Source organism: Macaca mulatta, chromosome 14 (assembly GCF_049350105.2).
Source record: "Macaca mulatta isolate MMU2019108-1 chromosome 14, T2T-MMU8v2.0, whole genome shotgun sequence".
NCBI lineage: Eukaryota > Metazoa > Chordata > Mammalia > Primates > Cercopithecidae > Macaca > Macaca mulatta.
Genome location: NC_133419.1, coordinates 11,250,468 through 11,267,189, shown reverse-complemented (window position 1 = coordinate 11,267,189; position 16,722 = coordinate 11,250,468). Strand labels below are relative to the sequence as shown.

The 16,722-nt window shown below is 50.9% G+C and overlaps 1 protein-coding gene across 12 annotated transcripts; it reads right to left on the bottom strand.

Moving 5' to 3' along the window:
• Positions 1-75: 75 nt before the first annotated feature.
• NXF1 (nuclear RNA export factor 1) lies at positions 76-16,475 on the bottom strand. Of its 12 annotated transcripts, XM_077962523.1 has the most exons (22): positions 16,151-16,475; positions 15,725-15,840; positions 13,767-13,953; positions 13,393-13,546; positions 11,256-11,339; positions 10,988-11,092; positions 10,779-10,859; positions 10,600-10,669; positions 10,369-10,457; positions 10,134-10,241; positions 9,108-9,217; positions 7,285-7,321; positions 6,104-6,172; positions 5,968-6,023; positions 4,925-5,032; positions 4,751-4,809; positions 4,525-4,640; positions 4,359-4,401; positions 3,413-3,485; positions 2,734-2,916; positions 544-604; positions 76-421 (listed from the first exon to the last, which is right to left on the bottom strand). In XM_077962523.1, exons 3-22 carry the CDS (start codon positions 13,799-13,801, stop codon positions 383-385), a joined length of 1,680 nt encoding a protein of 559 aa, XP_077818649.1. In that variant the 5' UTR covers positions 13,802-13,953; positions 15,725-15,840; positions 16,151-16,475; the 3' UTR covers positions 76-382. The 12 variants fall into 12 exon arrangements, 7 of the variants coding, with proteins under 7 accessions (XP_077818649.1, XP_077818650.1, XP_077818648.1 ...); XR_013403619.1 differs by lacking the exons at positions 15,725-15,840; positions 16,151-16,475 and adding an exon at positions 15,297-15,410 and having other exon boundaries at positions 544-645; positions 2,688-2,916; XM_077962524.1 differs by lacking the exons at positions 15,725-15,840; positions 16,151-16,475 and adding an exon at positions 15,297-15,410 and having other exon boundaries at positions 13,393-13,581; positions 13,736-13,953.
• Between the last annotated feature and the right edge of the window lie 247 nt (positions 16,476-16,722).

Here is a 16,722-nt window from a genome sequence, read left to right as displayed (position 1 = left end):
CTCCCCCGCCCCGCTAGAGGGCCCGCCCTCCCGCTCAGGGCTGGGAGGAGACAACCAATCCAGAACGCAGAACACAAAATACAACATCACTCTTTATATTAAAAAGTAAGGAGGTCCTGGGGTTAAGTACACAAAGCACCTAAATCCTTCGGGTAGTTTAGTGTCAGTTCTACAAAGTAAGCTTTGGCTTCCGGGCATCAGTGAGGCTCAATCTTCTGAAGGCTTCCAGGGCAGGCGAGGAGAGGGATCAGGCAGCCCTCCCTCCCTCGGTCACAGTCACGGGGCGGCCTAGGGCCAGACAGGAGGAGATGACAGACGACAACCAGATGGTAATATCCAAGGACTATTTACAGGGGAGGCTGCTTCTGGGGCATGACTACAATCACTTCATGAATGCCACTTCTGGGATCTCGCCCTTGGCCTGGAGAAAAATGAAGGTCAGTAGAGGCAGGCCTACCATCTCCACTCAGCAACCCCAGCTAACCTGACCTCCGGAAGGCCCAGAGATCCTAGTGTTTTTGCCACTGTATTTCCAGACCTTACCTTGAGATGAGTGAAGGCCTGGGCAGATCTGGTGTAGTCCCAGTTGTTGTCCTGAAGGCACCTGGAGTGGAAGAACAGGCAGCTCTGTAAGAACTCTGACCCCTAAATGCCAGTTGGAAGTCCATTCCATAAAAGCACCCAGGTTTGCCAACAAATATGTACATTCTTATACATCCTTGCACTATTTATACAAATGAGAAATTAGTAAAAGTCCAAATGTTCTACCAATGGCTTATCAAAGATAAGGAATATTAAATAGCTGTCAAGAAGTCCAAGATACTTTTTACAGTGGTAGGGAAAGATGTTCATGGTGTAAGTAAAGAAACTAAGTTGCAGAACAGTATATGAAAAGGAACTTCCATTTGCCTTTAACGTTTTTTTTTTTTTGAGATGGAGTCTCACTGCCGCCCAGGCTGGAGTGCAATGGTGCGATCTTGGCTCACTGCAACTTCTGCCTCCCAGGTTCAAGTCATTCTCCTGCCTCAGTCTCCCGAGTAGCTGGGATTACAGGCGCCACCACCATGTCCAGCTAATTTTTGTATTTTTAGTAGAGACAGATTTCACTATGTTAGCCAGGCTGATCTCGAACTCCTGACCTCGTGATCCGCCCACCTCGGCCTCCCAAAGTGCTGGGATTACAGGCGTGAGCCACCGCGCCCGGCAACCTTTAAAAATTTTTATGCTAGGCCGGGCGCGGTGGCTCACGCCTGTAATCCCAGCACTTTGGGAGGCCGAGGCGGGCGGATCACAAGGTCAGGAGATCGAGACCACGGTGAAACCCCATCTCTACTAAAAATACAAAAAATTAGCCGGGCGCGGTTGTGGGCGCCTGTAGTCCCAGCTACTCAGGAGGCTGAGGCAGGAGAATGGTGGGAACCCGGGAGGTGGAGCTTGCAGTGAGCCAACATCGCGCCCCTGCCCTCCAGCCAGGGGGACAGAGTGAGACTCCATCTCAAAAAAAAAAAAAAAAAAAAAAATTATGCTAATTTATGCACAGGCAAATTTTTTGTAGACTATCAGGGTTTTTTGGTTTTTTGTTTTTGAGACGGAGTCTTGCTCTGTCACCAGGCTGCAGTGCAGTGGCACGATCTCGGCTCACTGCAACCTCCGCCTCCTGGGTTCAAGCAATTCTCCTGCCTCAGCCTCCCGAGTAGTTGGGACTACAGGCATGGACCACCAAGCCCCACTAATTTTTGTATTTTTAGTACAGATGAGGTTTCACCATGTTGTCCAGGAAGGTCTTGATCTCTTGACCTCATGATATGCATGCCTCAGCCTCCCAAAGTGCTGGGATTACAAATGTGAGCCACCTTGCCTGGCCAACTATTAGGTTTTTTTAAGCAGCCAAAAGCTTTGCCTTTTAAAATTTCAGGAACCCAGGCACGGTAACTCACACCTATAACCCCAGCACTTTGGGAGGCCTAGGTGGGCAACATGGTGAAACCCCATCTCTACAAGGAAATACAAAAAAATGAGTCAGGTGCTGTGGCCTATGCCTGTAATCCCAGCTACTCAGGTGCCTGAGGTGGGAGAATCACCTGAGCCCTAGCAGTTGAGGCTGCAGTGAGCTGTGATTGCACCACTGTACTCCAGCCTGGGCATCAGAGTGAGACCCTGTCTCAAAACAACCAAATAAAAATCTGGCTGGGCGCAGTGCCTCACGCCTGTAATCCCAGCACTTTGGGAGGCCACAGTGGGCAGATCACGAGGTTAGGAGTTCAAGACCAGCCTGGCCAACATAGTGAAACCCTGTCTCTACCAAAAAAAAAAAAAAATACAAAAAATTAGCCAGGCATGGTGGCATGTGCCTGTAATCCCAGCTACTCGGGAGGCTGAGGCAGGAGAATTGCTTGAGCCTGGGAGGCAGAGGTTGCAATGAGCCAAGATCGCACCACTGCACTCCAGCCTGGGCAACAGAGCAGGACTCCATCTCAAAAAGAAAAAAAAAAGGTGGCACATGCCTATAGGCCCAGCTACTCTGGAGGCTGAGGTGGGAGGATAGCTTGTGCTCAGCAGTTAGAGGCTACAGTGAGTTATGATCACCACTACACTCAAGCCTGGATGACAGAGCAAGAACTTGTCTCTATAAAAAAAAACTAAAAACACACACAAAAAAACCATCAGGAGCTCTCATTATTTACTACTAGCCCTCCTTCAGTTCACCCCGTCCTACACATGCCCAGTACTCACTTCTGGGACCACTCGAGGTTCATGCCAGACTGGGTAGAGAATGCCTGCAACATTTCCTGCTGCTCTGGAGAGAGGGTGGGCACTGGGCTGGAGGAAGGCGTGGGCGCAGGCATAGCGAAGGCTCTTTGGATCTCTTCAGAACTGGCATTCCGCACAAATAGCTCGTCGTTTACAATGCATAGCCTTGAGGACAAAGAGCACTTAAAAAGCTAGACAGATAACGTCATCCTCCCATCATTCCTATTCTCTGATTCTTTCAATATCCACAAGGTCCCTCCCTCCCCCCTTAGCTATTGTTACCTTTTATCATTTATCCCCTCCCATGGAATCAATGTTTGGAAGGATTATCTACCAAACACACTAGAGTTCTCCCAACCCATGGACAGTTCTTAGCTCTTTTATTCATCCTCACGACAAACTTAGGCAGTGAATATTGTTAAATGAATTTTCAGATGAGGCAGCAGCCTACTTGCTGGAAGTGGTGGAGCCAGGATGAAAACCCAGACGGCACAATTCCAGAGCCAAGCTATTAACTAACTTGCTCTTAACTACTATGTGAGCTTTCCCTGATTTCCTGTTGCCTTTCTGAAATCACCCCAAAGACTGACTCTACCTTCCAATTACCACACTGTTGGCCATGATTAGGACTGGTATCCAATGTGAAAAGCAGAATACTTACCCTGAATTGCTAGCAGGAACAGCAATGAACGTCCGGGTGAAGGCTCGCAAAGAATCCCGGGACTTTCCGTCCACTGCAATGAGAACAGCAACGACACCTTAGGGTCACTAGTGCTTTATGTTTACAAACAGCTTCTTGAATCATGGTCTTCTTTGATACAAAGAATCCTAGCGGGTCAGAGAGGGATGATTAAGTATATAAGGGTATAAGGGAAGCAGAGGTGGGGTGAAAGGTCAGGTCAGAAAGGACAATAGTAATAACTACGGCCGGGCGTGGTGTCTCATGGTTATAATCCCAGCACTTTGGGAGACCAAGGCAGGTGGATCCCGTCCAACATGGCGAAACCCCGTCTGTACTAAAAATACAAAAATTAGCTGGGCGTGGTGGTGCGCGCCTATAGGCCCAGCTACTTGGGAGGCTGAGGCAGGAGAACCAGTTGAACCCAGGAGGCGGAGGTCGCAGTGAGCCAAGACTGCGCCACTGCGCTCCAGCCTGGTGACAGAGTGCGTGCGTGCGTCTCAAAAAAAAGTAATTACTACTAATCCACTGATAGCATCTGTGTGCCAGGCCCCAGGCCAAGCACTTTGTAAGTCACTTCAGTTACTTCCTATAGCACCACTATGAGATGGCTATTACTTAACCCCAACTTACAAATAAAGAATCTGTCTTAGAGGTAATGTTACTTGTCCGCAGCCCCACACAACCAAAACTGGGATGGAAACTAAGAACTGCCTGACTCCAAAGTCCTCCTAATCCCCAGGCTTTTCCCATAGCCAGAAAGGACAGGTGGAGAGGCAGGCCAAGCCAAGACGGCTTGGGTTCAGAATGGGAGAAGGAGCTCAAAAAGAAAATGGGAGAGAAAGTAGCTGGGAGGCTAAGAGTGCTGAGGAAAATTCCAGCTGGGGGTGGGACCATGCTACAAACTCAGGACTCCAGAGATTCTTACCTTCCTTGAAGACTCCATTGACAGAAAAACACAGCAGTGTACTCTGAAAGAGAAGCAGCATCGGGTACAATGTACACTTCTCAGAGCCTGAGTGCCCCCCCTTGTCTATTAAATGCCACCCCCACCCCAATTTTAGGCTTCTGTCAGGGCACCAACAGGAGCTTACTGTCTGGGCGCTTATGTCTACCACGAAGGAATTGACGTCATGCTGGGTTTTGGGCAACTCGTTGAGGAAGGCAACAACGTTGAGACGCGTGTGCTTCAGCAGCCGGAACCGCAAGGCTGTGGGTGGAGGAGAAAGCTCAGCGGTGCTGCCACATACTCCTGAGTTCTATGACTGATTCCTTCCCATGCCCTTTTCCCATCGTATTTTGTTCATATCACACACTTACTAGGGTCTTTAAGCTTCTTCACATTTCTGCTATCCTTGAAATACTCGGCCAAGCTGCTTCTGGGGGAATAAGAGGATTGGACGTGGTGTTCAGAGCAGTGCTGCCAGCAGGTGCTCCCTTGTATCTGCTGGGAAACCCAGTGGTCCCGGGGAGATTCTGGGATGTGATACTCACCGGGCAGGGTTCTGAGGAATGAAAGGAATGCTCAGGGAACAGCAGGCCCCATCATGGTAGGCATCCAGGAGCCCTTGCCGGTCTCCAGAGTCATAAATTGCATAGTACCTATGGGAAAATCAAAAGAGAAAGTATGAACTATGTGGTCTAGAGCCATAAAAGGACCCAGTAGCTCCCAAGAGTGAGTTGTGGCCGGGCATGGAGGCTCATGTCTGTAATCCCAGCACTTTGGGAGGCTGAGGCAGATGAACAGCTTTTGCCCAGGAGTTCAAGACCAGCCTGAGCAACATGGCAAAACCCTGTCTCTACTAAAAATACAAACAAAATGGCTGGGCGCGGTGGCTCATGACTCTAATCCCAACACTTTGGGAGGATAAGGCAGGCGGATCATGAGGTCAGGAGTTGGAGACTAGCCTGGCCAACACAGTGAAACCCCGTCTCTATGAAAAATACAAAAATTGGCCGGGCGCGGTGGCTCAAGCCTGTAATCCCAGCACTTTGGGAGGCCAAGACGGGCGGATCACAAGGTCAGGAAATCGAGACCATCCTGGCTAACATGGTGAAACCCCGTCTCTACTAAAAATACAAAAAAACTAGCAGGGCGAGGTGGCGGGCGCCTGTAGTCCCAGCTACTCGGGAGGCTGAGGCAGGAGAATGGCGTAAACCCGGGAGGCGGAGCTTGCAGTGAGCTGAGATCCGGCCACTGCACTCCAGCCTGGGCGACAGAGCGAGACTCCGTCTCAAAAAAAAAAAAAAAAAAAAAGAAAAATACAAAAATTAGCCAGGTGTGGTGGCACACGCCTGTAGTCCCATCTACTGGGGAGGCTGAGGCAGGAGAATCACTTGAACCCTGGGAGGCAGAGGTTGCAGTGAGCCAAGATCACATCATTGCACTCCAGCCTGGGTGACAGAGTGAGACACTGTCCAAAAAACAAACAAACAAACAAAAAAAACCCCAAAAGAGTGAGGCTGAGGTGTGCCTGGGTCTGCCCACCTTTCCCTGCCAACCCCGGGGTGGGCAGAGGGGGCCCTGGGATACTTACTGTTGTAGGAAGTGCAGGACCAGACTCTTCAAGTTTTCTGTTCCAAAATAGCTTCCCTGAAATCAAACAAGATATTAGGAACATGGAAGCAGTATTCTCTCCACACATAAGTTCTTACTCAGTCCATGCTTCCTACCTTGCAGGGCGGTAACGTCGTGGGGGCTTCAACATCAAAGGCAATTGGCGGGGGTAGCTCATGGCCATCCTGTGGAAAGGAAATAAAAGTTGACAGTGTAGACTGAGCACAGTGGCTCACACCTGTGATCCCAGAACTTTGGGAGGCCGAGGCAGGCAGATGGCTTGAGCCCAGGAGTTTTAGACCAGCCTGGACAACATGGCAAAACCCATCTCTACCAAAAAAAAATACAAAAATCAGCTGGGCGTGGTGGTGTGTGCCTGTAGTCCCAGCTATTTGGGAGGCTGAAGTGGGAGGATCACTTGAACCTGGCAGGCGAAGGTTGCAGTAAGCTACGATTGTGCCACTGCACTCCAGCCTGGATGACAGAGCGAGACCCTGTCTCAAAAACAAAACAAAAGTTGACAGTTTAAACCAGAGAGAAAAAGGCTGGATGCATAAGTAGACTAAAGAACTAACAGAGAAGGATCAGAAGTCACGTATAAAAGTATCATGAAAAGTATCCAGGAATCCAGGCTGGGCACAGTGGCTCATGCCTGTAATCCCAGCACACTGGGAGGCCAAGGTGGATGGATTAGTTGAGGTCAGGAGTTCAAGACCATCCTGGCCAACATGGTGAAACCCCCGTCTCTACTAAAAATACACAAAGAAATTAGCTGGGCGTTGTGGCACATGCATGTAATCCCAGCTACTTGGGAGGCTGAGGCAGGAAAATCGCTTGAACCCAGGAGGCGGAGGTTGCAGTGAGTCTAGATTGCACCGCACTCTGGATAACAGAGCAAGACTCCATAAACGGCCTGGCAAGGTGGCTCACGCCTATAATCCCAGCACTTTGGGAGGCCAAGGTGGATGGATCACCTGAGGTGAGGAGTTTGAGGCCAGCCTGGCCAACATGGTGAAACCCTGTCTCTACTAAAAATACAAAAATTAGCCAGGCGTGGTAGCACATGCCTGTAATCCCAGCTACTCGGGCTCAGTAAGCTGTGGCAGGAGAATCGCTTGAACCTGGGAGGCGGAGGTTGCGGTGAGCTGAGATCACGCCGTTGCACTCCAACCTGGGCGATAAGAGTGAAACTCCGCCTCAAAAAAAAAAAAATAATAAAAAGAAAAAGAAAACTATCCAGGAATCCTTGTGAGTGGGAGACACTGTGCTTGTTAGAATGAAAAAATTATGGACTTACCAGGCGTAATAACTTGGGAAATCGTTCGCGAATGGCGCTGTCAAGAACGGGACAGAAGTAAGTGATGCTTCAGAGCCACCGTGCCTCCTGGGCTGCTCTAGGAGCAAATATACCAAACCCGAGGGACAGCCCATCCCATCCTGCTCATCCCTCCACTCCCTCCCAGCCTGTGCTCAGGGAAAAATGGCCCCACTCCCCACCTGACCCGGGGCACCCAGACATGGACTGCCTTGAAGGCTGTCTCTTTTCTCTCTGCCTGACCCTGAGTGTCAAGGAGCAGTACTCCAAACCTAGGCTTTAAGCCCAGGACCTCTTTCCCCTCCCTGCCCCCCTTACCTTCCACCTACTCACCTGTGCAGCCCCGGGAGGAGGGAATGGGGTGGGAGCCCAGGGGCTCCGCTGCCTCACCAGGTATCCATCAGTTCTGCCAGGTCTGGCCTTGGCCAAGACCCAAACACACCACAGGGATGGCACAGGATGTTGGGGCAGGGAGATGAGCAGGTGGGGCTCAGGAAGAGGAGAAGCCAAGGAGTAAGAAAGGAGAGGAAAAGGAGGAAAAAGAGAAAAAGGCAAGATGGGGCAGGGGCAAGGCAGAGATGGGGAGGTATAGAAGACACAGAAGAAAAAGAAAGAGAAAGCAAAGAAAAAGGGAAAAGAACTACAAGGCAAAAGAGCATCTAGAAAAATGAGGGAAAAAAGGGAGAAACTGACACAGCCCTTTCTTTCAGCTGCCCCATCCCTGTGGTCCAAGGTAGAAATGAGAAACAAATCCTTGCTGTGGTGAGTGGGCACTTGCTGTTGGCCAGGTCTCTGTCTGCTACCTGGGTCCCGATCTGAGCTGGGCGTGGGGAGCAAAGCAGCCATGGGGGCAGGAGACCTCCCTCAGAAGGTGTGAGGGTTCAGGCCCTTGCAGGATTGTGGGGGTGAGGGTCCATGCCCCACCTCTGTTGCCCCCAAGTTATCTCCTGATGGCCCCTCTGCGACTGTGCCTGTCTTAGGTTGTTCCTTCCCTGAGGAATCTTACCCGTCTCTGGCTAACCAGCCATCCACCGGGGCCAAACAGGGTGACGTGCAGTGTGTGAGTGAGGGAGAGGCAGCGCCCCCGAGGGGCTCAGTTCTCTGTCTCCTTGGTAGCCTATGCCCCCGTGGCCTCCACGCCCAGCACCTGCCTTGGGATTCCCTCGCCTGCTGGCGGGGCCCCAGCTCTGATCACGTCTTGGGGAACCCAGGTTTCTTCTTCAGGGAGATAGACAGATTGCATGCCACCAGCCCCTAGGAGGCCTCAACCTCAGCATGGGCAGGAATGCCCAGGCAACAACCCTGGGCAAGTGGATCCTGAGAAAAGTGTCCCTCTTCGCGCAAGGGCAAGAGGGACCATCACAGTACAAAGGACGGAAGGCCCATCTCAGTAAGGAAGTCCCAGGTAGGGAGGGCTTCCTCCGCCCACGGACATCAGGCTCTTGGTATAAGGCCACTCCATCTATAGGGTATGTACAAATACCCTCTGGTCAGAGTAGAAAGGAGAGATGCCTTTCCTGGAACAACAGGGTAGGGAGATTCTAGAAAAGGTTGTGTCCAGGAAGAAAGAGAAAGGCCACAGACCCAGCAAACAGATAGTCAGGTCAGAAGAGAAGAGAAAGGATCTCAGGACAAAGCTGGAAGACATAGACAGACCAAAGTGGGGAGCACGTGATCCTCCCAAAGGACAGGTGGTTCCAGCTCAGGGCTGCACATCTCCGCAGACGGGCCCTGGTCAGGATGCATTAGCTCAGCCTCCCAGGGGGTGAAGGTCCCCAGGAGGGGAGACACAGGCTACAACTGACCTGATGTAGGTGGACTGGTCTCGGAAGGTGTCACACAAGGAGTTTCCGTCGAGCCAGAGCTCTTCTAGTTTCAGCCCCTTTATCTTGTCCAACTCCCGCTCAGACTTCAACTGCAAATGGTGGAAGGAAAAAAGGGAGGAGACCCTGGTGAAGACAGCCAACTGGATCCCCATACCCCCAGTACCTACGCTTAGCTCTGAAATCTTCTTTTTTAATCTCTTAAAATTTTCTTTTTTTGGGGGGGACAGGGTCTCACTCTGTCACCCAAGTTCAGTGCTGTGGCATGATCATAGTTCACTGCAGCCTCAAACTCCTGGACTCAAGAGATCCTCCCACCTCAGACTCCTGGGTATCTAGGACTACAGGCATGTGACATCATGCCTGACTAATTTATTTTTTAAATTAAAAAAAATTTTTTGGCCGGGCGCGGTGGCTCAAGCCTGTAATCCCAGCACTTTGGGAGGCCGAGACAGGCGGATCACAAGGTCAGGAGATCGAGACCGTCCTGGCTAACACGGCGAAACCCCGTCTCTACTAAAAACACAAAAAGTTAGCCGGGCGAGGTGGCGGCGCCTGTGGTCCCAGCTACTTGGGACGCTGAGGCAGGAGAATGGCGGGAACCCGGGAGGCGGAGCTTGCAGTGAGCTGAGATCCGGCCACTGCACTCCAGCCTGGGCGACAGAGCGAGACTCCGTCTCAAAAAAAAAAAAAAAAAAAAAAAAAAAATTTTTGAGACAGGTTGCTCAAGCTAGAATGCAACAGCGCAATCATAACTCACTGCAGCCTTGAACTCCTGTGCTCTAGCAACCCTCCCACCTCAGCCCCCAGGAGCAGCCTGGACTACAGGCAAGTGAACTCCTAGCCTTAAGTGATCTTCCTGTCCTGGCCTCCCAAAGTGTTAGGATTACAGTCGCAAACCAGCGCATCTGGCCCGAGTTCTCTCTCTTGCCTCTTGCCATCACCAGACAAACTCTCTACACGCTCTACCCATCCCTTCAAAAATATAGCCAAGCGATCAATTCTCACTTCATTTCCAGAAAGGTTTAGGATCTTCAGGTTGGGCGCCTTCTGAACAATGCTAGACATGTCATCCAGCCTGTATAGCCTGTTGTTGCTCAAGTTCAAGGACAATAGCTGTGAGGAGAAAAGAGTTTAGAGAAAGCACCACCAGCAAGTGGATCAGAGACGAATCTGCCCTCCAGCCACATCCTATCTAACCCACCCTGCTTCCTCATGCCTAATACTGGGCCAAAGGCCTTACCTCAGGGATGTTCTCTTCAATGATCCTCAGGGTAGCTGCCATACAGCTTCTGCGATTCAGGACAACGTCAATGTTCTGGGCCACCAAATCTTCAGGAAGCAGAAGGGAAGGAAAGGGAAGGCTGAAGGGTTTGCCCAGGGCAGCATTAACAGTAAAACATCCTCAAACTTTCCCTCCCTGACAAATTCCACCTTGTCACCACCTATCTGAGAACTACTGCTGTCAACCAACCTGGGTCTGAACGGAGGCCCTTGAGGTCAAGGGCTTGCTGGGAGCCATCGTATCGTTTGCTCATGATCAGCTACAGAGGTAAAAGAAGGGTTTAGTGGTCACTGGAGTGGTATGAGTGGGGTGGGGGTGTGAGAAGTGGTAAGACTGGGTTGGAAACATCTAATTTGAGCCTGCCTCACCTTTAGCTGTTCTACTTGTTCTGGCTTCAGTTCATTCAGTATAGTGTGGGGCGGAGCAGAAGAGTTGATGATGATAGATATCTGGAGGGAAGACACAAAGGGCACAGAAAACTCTAGAGACGCCTAAGCCGCAAGACCCAGACCAAGACCCAGTCCCTGCTCTGAGCACCAACTTCCACCTCCAGCCAAGCCAGGTCCTTTAAACACACCCTTCGGTTCTCCCGATCCAAAATCTTATAGTTGACAGCCTTCAATGCAGAGGCAGTGCTGGCGTCCTCAACGAAGAACTGGGCCCGTGTATTCTCATAGTGAAACTGCAAGAGGAAACAGGAGCATTACACTGGGAGTCCAGAGCCCCTTGGGGAGGGGCATTACACTGGGAGTCCAGAGCCCCTTGGGGAGGGGCATTACACTGGGAGTCCAGCTTGCCCCTTCACCATCCCTGATGCCTGGCCAGCCACTCAGGCCTTGTCTTACCTCAATAGGGGTGAAGGGCACACTGCACTTGCTCTGAATCATGCTCAGGAGCCATGCCTTGTCATACTTTCTGCCATAAGGAATCTAGAAATGAGAGAAAGAGCAAAGAAGGGAACGATAAGTAAGGCTGAATAGCAGACCCAACACAATGCCTTTTATACCTTCTACCAAACTTTAAAAGACTACCTAAAAAAAGGACCAGTACTAGGTTTTCTACTTGAGACATACATAGATTCTTTAACTTCCTTTCTGTCTACTTACACTTACTATATTCTTTTTTTTTTTTTTTTTTTTTAGACAAAGCTTCGCTCTTGTTGCCCAGGCTAGAATGCAATGGCACGATCTCAGCTCACTGTAACCTCCACCTCCCAGGTTCAAGCGATTCTCTTGCCTCAGCCTCCCGAGTAGCTGGGATTACAAGCACGCCTGACTAATTATTTGTATTTTTAGTAGAGATGGGGTTTCACCACGTTGGTCAGACTGGTCTTGAACTCCTGACCTCAGGTGATCCACCTGCCTCGGCCTCCCAAAGTGCTGGGATTACAGGCATGAGCCACCACACCTGGCCAACACTTGCTATATTTTCTTAGTAATAGGGCCTCACTCTGTCACTCAGGCTAGAGTGCAGTGGTGCGATCATAACTCACTGCAGCCTTCATCTCTTGGGCTCAAGCGATCCTCCTGTCTCAGTCTTCTGGAGTAGCCAGGACTACAGGCATGCACCACCATGTCTGGCTAATTTTAAAATTTCCTGTAGAGAAGGGGTCTTGCTGTATTTCCCAGACTGGTCTTGAACTCCCAGCCTCAAGTGATCCTCCACCTCGGCCTCTCAAACTGCTGGCATTACAGGCATGCGCCACTGTACCCAGCCCACTTACGCTTATAATCCCTCCAAAAAAAAAAATCGGCCGGGCGCGGTGGCTCACGCCTGTAATCCCAGCACTTTGGAAGGCCGAGGCGGGCGGATCACAAGGTCAGCAGATTGAGACCATGGTGAAACCCTGTCTCTACTAAAAATAGAAAAAATTAGCCGGGCGCAGTGGCGGGCGCCTGTAGTCCCAGCTACTCAGGAGGCTGAGGCCAGAGAATGGCGTGAACCCGGGAGGCGGAGCTTGCAGTGAGCCGAGATTGCGCCACTGCACTCCAGCCTGGGCGACAGAGCGAGACTCCGTCTCAAAAAAAAAAAAAAAAAAATCAATTTTTTTTATTCTAAAAGTTTCAAGATATTATTTACACCTTGCCTGTCCCTCAGAGAACTTCATGGACTCCAAGCCCCATACTCAGCCTGAGCCAAATGAAGACATCCAGAGGAATTACTCCTTCCACAACCACAGTTTTCGTATTTCTCTTCCACCCCTTCTCTGAACCTGCTCTAAGGTGTTGGAAGATACTGATTCCTAGGAGAAGAGACAGATACTTGACTATGGCGTAATCAGCTAACAAGAATAATTTTTGGGCTGGGCGCGCTGGCTCATGCCTATAATCCCAGCACTTTGGGAGGCCAAGGCGGGCGGATCACGAAGTCAGCAGTTCAAGACCAGCTTGGCCAATACAGTGAAACCTTGTCTCTACTAAAAATATAAAAATTAGCTGGGCGTGGTGGTGGGTGTCTGTAGTCCCAGCTACTCAGGAGGCTGAGGCAGAAGAATCGCTTGAACCCAGGAGGCGGAGGATGCAGTGAGCCGAGATCACGCCACCGCACTCCAGCCTGGATGACAGAGCAAGATTCCATTAAAAAAAAAAAAAAAAAAAGGCCGGGCGCGGTGGCTCAAGCCTGTAATCCCAGCACTTTGGGAGGCCGAGACGGGCGGATCACGAGGTCAGGAGATCCAGACCATCCTGGCTAACCCGGTGAAACCCCGTCTCTACTAAAAAATAAAAAAACTAGCCGGGCGTGGTGGCAGGTGCCTGTAGTCCCAGCTACTCGGGAGGCTGAGGCAGGAGAATGGCGTGAACCCCGGAGGCGGAGCTTGCAGTGAGCTGAGATCCGGCCACTGCATTCCAGCCTAGGCGACAGAGCGAGACTCCGTCTCGAAAAAAAAAAAAAGAATAATTTTTGTGGAATAAAATTAAACATCTCTACTCTGAGCGTGGCCTCCGATCTCTACTGTACCATCTACTTGCTCAAAGTACTCACTGTAATCTTGAACCAGTTCTTTGAGGTCCCATCCTGGCTGGTGCCAGCCCCTCCTCTCTCTGGAGGAGCTCTGTCTCTCCGCACAGTAACATGAATGCGATCTCGATCATGCCAAGTATCACCCCGACGGTTAGGTCGGGTGGTATAGGGGTTGCTGTGGGTAAACAGAGGATAAAATGACCACAAATGCTAGGAAAGTCTTCTCAAAGACCTTCCTGCACTGTGTTGGCGGGACTAAACTAAGACTGTTCAATCGCTAAGCTAGTCCTGGCATTTCTCACTATAACAGGTGGGAAGGAAAATGACATGGACAGTAAAAGGGCCATATAATCTCATGAGCCACTAAATTCAAACCAGACCAACTGGTCACTTACTATCGTACTCGGGGACCATCCTGGGCATCACTCATTGCCACATCTCCATCATCTTCCTCCAGGCGGGAAGACCGAATACCAGAACCGCCTCTTCCAGACCTACGGTTTCCTTCACCATATTTCCACCGGAAGGGACCCCGGCCTTTTTTCTTTCTTTGAGGGAAATTAACGCGTTCATCATCGTGTTCTGGAGTTAGAAACAGGAACACAAATTAGAAGTAACTGGTCCGGCTTGGTGTGGCAATCATAGTTTCTACTCTGAACTACTGGAAGAGATACATACTAACTACACAGGCCATCTCCATGCAAACTCCGCTGCCTGTCCACAGGAAAGAACTCTCTCTGTGGGAGGTCAGCATCAAGGAAAAGTTATTGGAAATCTGTGCAGGGCTTTTGAAAAATGAAGTAGAAACTGGAATTAGAAGCAGAATGTATAAATGTGAGACCCCAAAGTGTAAGTGAACACAAATCAGACCTCTGAAAGCCACCTGAAATCTGCCACTCAATACTTTGTCTATACAGTACAGATGCCAGTTACAAATATGATCAGTTTAAGGATCCTCTAAAAATTCTCCTTGTTCTCAAATTGCCACTTTGAAGTTTTCTGAGGAGCTCTTCGATTCCTTGGCCAGAAATGCCCTTTAACTCAGGAGACAATTTCTAGACTCAGGCTCTAGTGGTAGTGCCAGGCTAGGGTGCTTAACCAGGGACCCTGGAATGCTCTCCAGGAATATGATCTGATTCATGCTGTGCAGGACTAGCGTCTTAAAAAGGGTCCCTAACTCCCAAAAGAGATCTGCCTAATACCGAGCACTCTGTAAACAATGAATCTCAACAAATGACCCTAGGAAAAAAGAACACAGAAGGCGCAGCTAACATTCATTGAGAACTGTTCTCCAGTACCGGCCACTATGCTTCAGGCACTTGATAGGAATGATCTCATTTTCCCCCCTACTTCCCCCCCAACTCTTAAGAAATACTGTTGTTATTCCACTTTAAAGGGGTGGAAGAGGAGAGTTTTAAATTCACGGTTTCAACCTCCACCATGCACTCCTAACTACTACAAAGAACTAACACCCAGTGTAGTGTTCAGACTGGAACATCCAGTTGATGTGTAAGTCTCGAATATTAAGCCAAAGCCCAGGCCCGAGGGTTCAAGACCGACTGGACGCAGTAAAAAATAGGGCACCAGGGCAGCCCATGAGTAGGGCACTAACTCACATTAAAGGAAGAGTCAGGCCGCCAAACCGAACTGACAGGCATCAACCACCCACAAAGTTCAAAGGAATCCCGTCCCCCTACCCCCGAGCCACCCGCTCCGAGCCGCAGGTCCCCCAACACCAGGATTCCAGGAGGAATCCAGGAGTCAACAACTCGGTAATCCACCTCGAGTGCCCCCGACCCCCCGCGCGCCGCTCCCCGCGGACGTCGGGCCCCTGGCGGCCTCACGCCCCGGAGGCTGAGGCCTAGGCCGGCGCCGCCCACCCGCGCCCCAGATAGCCGGTTCCCGACCCGAGGACCAGCACTGACCGCTGTACGACTTCCCCTCGTCCGCCATGCCACAGCGAAGAGCAAGGGCGGGCTCAAGCGCTGGCCGCTACGCCGGCAAACGACCGAACGCCCAAGCACTCAGGACCGAAGTGTCCCTACGCCGGGCGCCACCGCATTTATATAGCAAAGCACGTCGCGCGCCGCTGACGTCCCAGGCTGGAGGCGGTGTCGCCGCCCGGAGAAAGCGCGACCCCCTGCGCGTGCGCACACTTAAGGCCGTCGTGCGAGGGGCGGGGCCTGACCCTCCGCGCCCCGCCCAAGACCTGAGCTTGCGGAACCCCGGCTGGTAGCCAGCAGGTCCCCGCATGTTTTCATCTGTCCGCTGACGCTGCCCTGGCAGCTTGAGTTAGTGCTAGAGCAGAGTGCTGCCGCTGCAGCCCAGAACTCAGCGGGGAACGGGGCCGTACCAAGGGCTTCCGAGGAATGGAGACCGCGCCTCCGGGTGGGAGTGATGGCTCAGACCCCTACCCGCATCTAGCCAGTGTGTCAGCTCGGCTCCTTGTCTATGCCTCGCTTTCTTCGCCTATAAGATGGATTAACAAATCACGAAGTTGAGAATTAGAATGTGAGCTCGAACGTTGACTAAAGGCTTTTTTTCCCTCGAGGGCTTGACTCGGCAGGTACTATGCCTGGCACATAGTAAAAATTCAACATGTATTTGTGAAATAAATGAATTTCTATTCTGTGAATTTCCCCCACCCCACCCTGAGTTGCTGAGTCAAATGAGACGACATCTGTCAGGGGTTTGCCGAGCATTGTCTTCACAGACCTTCCATCAATGGCGTCCCCTGTTAGAAACCCATCGTGTCAACGGGGCAGACAGTGAAGCTCACCAGCAGTGGCAACTTGCTGGAGATGCCGAGGAGGAGGACATTTTAAAATATCAGGGCCTTGGGCTCTCCTAGACCCCCAAAAGCACCACCATCAGCCCCTGATTGATTGTTGTCTCTATAGCTTCAGCTTCCTTTGGAATGTATGAGACAGGGGCACTGGAGCGTCCTCAGAATGTGGTTGCGAGTCTTGGTCAGGAAGAACAAAGCACATTAATCTCTCTGGACGGTGGGTATTTTGGGCAGGTGTTTCCTCCATTCTCTGTGACTGGCTTTGATTTGGTGAAGTGCTTTGAGGGAATCAAAAGCCTCAACTGGAGTTGGGAACAAATTCTTCACCTTCCACTCCTGGCAGCAGGCAGAGCTTCTGCCTTGCTTAGCTCAAGGAAGAATTACGGCCAAATAGTTGGAGGATACAGATGAAACAGGTCCAAACACTGTTTGAGATGGTCTTGGAAGCTGCCACCAATCAGGGACCCCCTCTGGGATCCTGCTTCTGTGTGAAAGGAAGTTTCCATGCTAATCAAGTGTTGCAACACTTGGTTCTCCCCTGTCTAGAGGCAGCTGTGTGTCAG